Source organism: Argopecten irradians, chromosome 11 (genome assembly GCF_041381155.1).
Source record: "Argopecten irradians isolate NY chromosome 11, Ai_NY, whole genome shotgun sequence".
Taxonomy (NCBI): domain Eukaryota; kingdom Metazoa; phylum Mollusca; class Bivalvia; order Pectinida; family Pectinidae; genus Argopecten; species Argopecten irradians.
In genome coordinates, this window is record NC_091144.1 from 1,624,764 (window position 1) to 1,628,056 (window position 3,293).

General features: G+C 40.2%; 1 protein-coding gene across 1 annotated transcript; it reads left to right on the plus strand.

Moving 5' to 3' along the window:
• The first annotated feature begins 1,015 nt into the window (after positions 1 to 1,015).
• LOC138335656 (uncharacterized) lies at positions 1,016 to 2,314 on the plus strand. The gene has a single exon (XM_069284820.1). The coding sequence runs from the start codon at positions 1,016 to 1,018 to the stop codon at positions 2,312 to 2,314; it is 1,299 nt and encodes a 432-aa protein (XP_069140921.1).
• Positions 2,315 to 3,293: the final 979 nt, after the last annotated feature.

Below are 3,293 nucleotides of genomic sequence, written 5' to 3' on the forward strand. Positions count from 1 at the left end.
TTCATCGGATGAGCATCAAAGATATATGTGAAGGAAGGTGGACATCCGATTTCGATGATGAAAGTTGATCGCGTGGTTCTAATTAAAGGGTTGATACAGATTGTCCAAATTGGGACTGGACATATGAATGTTTATTTGGCATATATTAACTATTGCCACTGTTTCTGTATCGATAAAATAATTTGGAGCAGATCTGTTTATTTCCCTATAACTTAAGTGCAAAACGTGACCATGTCCGGTACCGTATGGATACATGGTAAACATTGGTGGCTTCCCTTTGGACATTCCGCAAAAATCACGTGTCAATGTTTTACAAATAACACATTTATCGAAAAAACAATCGGATACACTACCAAGGAAACAAATTTATTGTCTTCTTGTTATATTGCTATTTGACATAAAAAAGAAACTATATTTTTGTTGATGTCATAGAAAAATAGAGCGGATGAAAGCTAGTCAACGGCGGCGCTATTTCTGGGGAGAAAACAAATGAAAAAACCCCTGTTGTGACGGGTTATACAACATGACGACATTAATTTTTGACGGCGATTTAGCACATATAATTGTTGATGTTCTGGTGGATTCTATTGTTTAAAGAAAATATTGTAACTAAAATTAATAACCTACCAATTATACTCGTGCTCCATTGTAAGTTAAGAGGATCCTTAAATGACGTTTTTACAGCTGTCCGGTTAATCACGCATCTAAGTTCTGAGTGCAGGTATTTCTTCCGATGGGTAACAAGGGATAATCTCCTATCAGGATCACAGCAATGTTGTACAGCCCTCTTGGTAGAATATCCCTATCTTTCATAACAACATATGCAAGAGTTTTATATCATCGTATAATAGTCACATGTGAATACTACAGTCTCCCAAAACGGCACCCACCAGTAATACACTCGTCGCTTAATAAAGGAAGCACATGTGAATGATATTTTACACCTGATTTCATTGAACCTTACATACACTGCTACATTTATTCTGTTTTACATTTACAGGATCTCCCATCCACTATGTCGGACCAGTTGTGCGAGGATTCCTGGATATTGTACCATGTTCTTGACAGGTTGATAGGAGGTCGACCAATGGTAACCATCAGTAGGAGACTGACTCTTATAAACGATCTATTATATAATGCTTCAGCAGTATCACAGGTACAGCTGTCTACGGGAAGTTCAGCTGAAGGAATATTGATGAAAGGTTCGGACAAAGACTCGATGCTGATTGACAAAATGGTGATTATTTTAGACTTTGATCAGGAATCGTTGAGCATAACCTCTGATCTTCGTAATGAATCTGTGTTTATCATGAGAGACTCTAACGACCGACCTGGATATGTGAATTTGGAATTAATCAATATGAGACAGCAACCTCCCGCAATGTTGTTAGAATCTATTGTTCCTTTTGGAAATTCACATTTTCTATCGAGTGCATTGTATACACGATGCGCTGCGTTTATACTCAGTACTGTTTTCCAGGTCCCCATAGAAACACATGGACCATCAACGCCTCTGCTGAACGAAAAGAGTAAAGTAGGCTCTGATATGGATATCGTTTGCGCTTTCTCCTGTAGTAGTTGGCCAGTAGTGGCTCATGAATGGGTGACAAGATCCCGGATGTATAATTGGCCAGTTGCGAGTTTGAGAGATCAGATCGTTAATGGTGGATGCTATGTGGTGCCTGTTGGGGATAAGACATCAGAATATGCGTTCATGCAATGGAGAATTTCATTCGCGTCTGCGGAACGCAAGCTCATTCATTCGTTTAGTCATGTCCAGTTCCTTGTTTACTGTCTACTCAAGTACCTCTTCAAACAGGTGTCCGACAGATTAAAAGACATCTACGGAGATGAAGATATCATTTCATCATATATCCTCAAAACAGTTGTCTTTCATGCGTTGGAAACTACACCAACATCTCTGTGGCAAGAGAAAAATACATTTCTTTGTTTCATGCTATGTTTGAAAATGTTATCCGCGTACGTGAAAGCTGGACACTGCCCAAATTATTTTATTTACAAACACAATATGTTTCTTGGAAAGGTTTGTGGGAACCGTCAACAAAAACTGTATCGTTTTCTTGGTGATATCCATGATATGGCTTGGGGTTCTTTGTCTATTGGCACGTTTATCAAACCAACAGTCGGCGACCATATCGATCAGGTGAAACGCGGGGAATGGGAAGCAATTCTCATTCCATCAACTCGATCAGAAAAAGAATGTGATTTGAAAATCATCAGAGAAACGTTGCAACCCGTTCACAATTATTCAGCTCCTGGATCGCTAAAACTTCTGTGTAACCTTTTTATATAAATCGAGTCAGACATGGACGACTTCATCGCTTACTATGGTCTTGAGGAGTAAACGGGATGGTCCGATAGAAAATGAGGATGTAAACATTTTGCGAAAAATATCACGCCGGATTCTGTGATTAGGGGAAATTCAACGGAACTTGTACATCTATATCACTCATATGGATTAAAATAGGCTTAGTTACCCCCGGCTGAGCGTCTCAGCATCGTTCCAATCCGCACCTAGGAGCAAATTTTAACCATTCTAGACCACAGTATCACTTGCGCAAAGTCCAGACCGGAATTACCAGGAAAAAGACACTGGAGATGTGTGGACCAGGTGATAACATACTGGAAATTATATGATTATGCGCACCAACCTAAGTATGAACGGAATGAGATACATTGCTAGATGAACAATCCTCTGCTGTGGGCGCGGATATACTCTCCTTCAAAACTGTCAAATAGCACATGTTCATATGACAACTATTACAGATAACCAAGAATTCCTCACGCGTAATGTTTATTCATACCAAACTACCAGCCAGTCACAGCGCGCCGCCTCACGTTCTTAGGACACGACTTACATCGCGATACTCCCGTCCTGCCGTATATGCTGATACTTTCTTCGTCATTCCTGAGTGCTGACACATAGCAAGCGGATCTGACCACAGAAAGACGTGGATAAAAAGCGCTCATCCGACAAAATCTACAAATAAATAAAAGGTATCGGTCATTGAGGTACTGGGATAAAAAAGAAAAGCTTCTGGAGTGTCCACAATAGCTACATCACGGACGAGTTCAGTTAATATGAAAATGGTCTGGGGGATATATCCGGGGCTCTGAGGGAATACAGGGCCTCTATCAATGACCAAAACACCCTTACAATGCCTAAATCCTGCAAAAGAGAGAATAGCAAGACTAGCAAAATACCAATCCAGTGGTGCCATTTGAACACATTATGCAGTTGTTTGCAGTCATTGTATCGCGTCTTTTGTAGG

What these genes read in the sequence shown, in the direction of transcription:
- LOC138335656 (XM_069284820.1), top strand. Translation starts at nt 1,016, where the DNA reads ATGTCGGACCAGTTGTGCGAGGATTCCTGGATATTGTACCATGTTCTT.